The sequence below is a fragment of the Amphiura filiformis genome, chromosome 6 (genome assembly GCF_039555335.1).
Source record: "Amphiura filiformis chromosome 6, Afil_fr2py, whole genome shotgun sequence".
Lineage (NCBI taxonomy): Eukaryota > Metazoa > Echinodermata > Ophiuroidea > Amphilepidida > Amphiuridae > Amphiura > Amphiura filiformis.
The window spans coordinates 12263226-12265194 of NC_092633.1; the positions used below are offsets into that span (position 1 = coordinate 12263226).

At 40.9% G+C, this 1969-nt stretch overlaps 1 protein-coding gene across 1 annotated transcript; it reads left to right on the plus strand.

Moving 5' to 3' along the window:
• Positions 1 to 975: 975 nt before the first annotated feature.
• On the plus strand, positions 976 to 1347 carry LOC140154351 (uncharacterized). Its single transcript, XM_072176917.1, has one exon. The coding sequence runs from the start codon at positions 976 to 978 to the stop codon at positions 1345 to 1347; it is 372 nt and encodes a 123-aa protein (XP_072033018.1).
• The last annotated feature ends 622 nt before the right edge of the window (positions 1348 to 1969 follow it).

The window sequence follows — 1969 nt, forward strand, 5'->3', positions numbered from 1 at the left end:
TCAAACCTGTCAAGGACACTCGGCGTGTATTGAACTGATTGAATTTAAATACTGACAGTATATATAAATTAGCTACATGTAGGCCTATTTGAATGGGGCTTCAACTTCGTCGATACTGCCGTTTTCTTGGGTTTTTTGCCATTTTTTCATTAAAAAATTTTATAAAAGTAACAATTTGATTTTTTTTTTCACTTTCGCTGGGATGGGGCTTTGCAACGCGATATATTCAAAACTTGTATTCACCTACTGTTATAGCATTAATCCGATTATTACACAACTTCGCCAGCGTATTCAAGACATCCAATGCAAATAATCACCTAGATTATGACGTTCATACCGTAAATATGGCGGAGTACTCAAATTCATTCAACAAAAGCATGATTACAAGCTATTGCAATCTACCGCGACAGCTCGTCTCACACACATAACAAATGCACTATAGGATCAAATAGGTTGACGACAACGTTTGATTGAATGCACTGCATTGCGCCATGATTACGGTGAAGGACACCGGTTCAAATCCTTTGTATGGAGCTAATCAATAATTTCACGCACATCCTCTATTATTGCCCAATTATTGCCCGGGATGATTGCACACTGTAAAAGAGCTATTGTTATAATGTTTGATGAAATCGTGTTTAACTATTTGCTTAAGAAAGGCACAATACAGATAAAGCAGACAGATTTACTACATGTGGGACATGTATATACATATAGGGAATGTGTTCGAGTATTACCTAATTATAATAGGGGCGTATCCAAAAATGAATTCACACCCCTTTCAAATGTCGAGCCAAAGTGCAGGCCCTATGCATTGTGTTAGGGTTCTGCAATGACGCACTTCTCAAAGGAAAGAAACCGGATCAATGGTCCATACTTAATATTATTCCTATCCCTAAAACAGGAGATCTTAGTTCCGGAAACAACTACCGCGGTATCAGTCTAACCTCCATCGTAGCCAAAACCTACAACAGAATGATACTTAACAGGATCAGACCTGAAATTGACCAGCATCTGAGAACAAATCAGAATGGATTTAGAGTTGGTAGAACAACTGTTGGACACATCCTTGCACTGCGTAGTAGGCTGATTGAAGAGGTAAAGGCGCATAACCTGCCAGCGATAATAACATTCATCGACTTCAAGAAAGCTTTCGACACCATCCATAGAGGCAAGATGTTAAAGATACTCCGTGCCTACGGTATTCCGGAACTCATTGTTGAAGCTATTGGCAACATGTACCAAAACACAAAAGCCAAAGTAATATCACCAGATGGCGAGACAGAATTGTTTGAAATCTTAGCAGGAGTACTTCAGGGGATACCCTCGCCCCATACCTGTTCGTGATTGTCCTCGACTTTGCATTGAGAATAGCTATTGAAGGAAACGAAGAGGAGCTAGGATTCCATCTGGAAAAGAGACGAAGTAGGAGAGTTGGCCCAGTCGTGGTGACAGACTTTGATTTTGCTGATGATATCGCACTGTTGTCTGAGGAAATACACCAAGCACAAGAACTCCTTCATAGAGTGGAGACTTCAGCTGCTAAAGTGGGCCTGAAGATGAATGGAAGCAAAACAAAGTATATGTCCTACAATAACAGGAGAGAAAACATCACAACGAATGAGGGTGTAGTACTAGAGGAGGTAGATGACTTCAAGTACCTAGGCGCTTGGATGAAAAGCACTGAAAGGGATGTAAAGTTACGTAAAGCAGCAGCATGGAGGGCGTGCAGTAAACTTAAGAAAATCTGGAGGTCAACTCTTACCAGGAGTTTCAAACTCCGAATCTTTGCTGCAACAGTGGAGTCGGTGCTGCTTTATGGTTGCGAAGCATGGACCATCACCCCTAAACTTGCAAAGGGTCTGGATGGCTGTTACACCCGCATGCTAAGAACTGTTCTGAATGTACATTGGAAGGAACATATGTCAAATGCAAACCTATATGGAGATATTCCCAAAATAAGCCACAA

What these genes read in the sequence shown, in the direction of transcription:
- LOC140154351 (XM_072176917.1), top strand. Translation starts at nt 976, where the DNA reads ATGATACTTAACAGGATCAGACCTGAAATTGACCAGCATCTGAGAACA.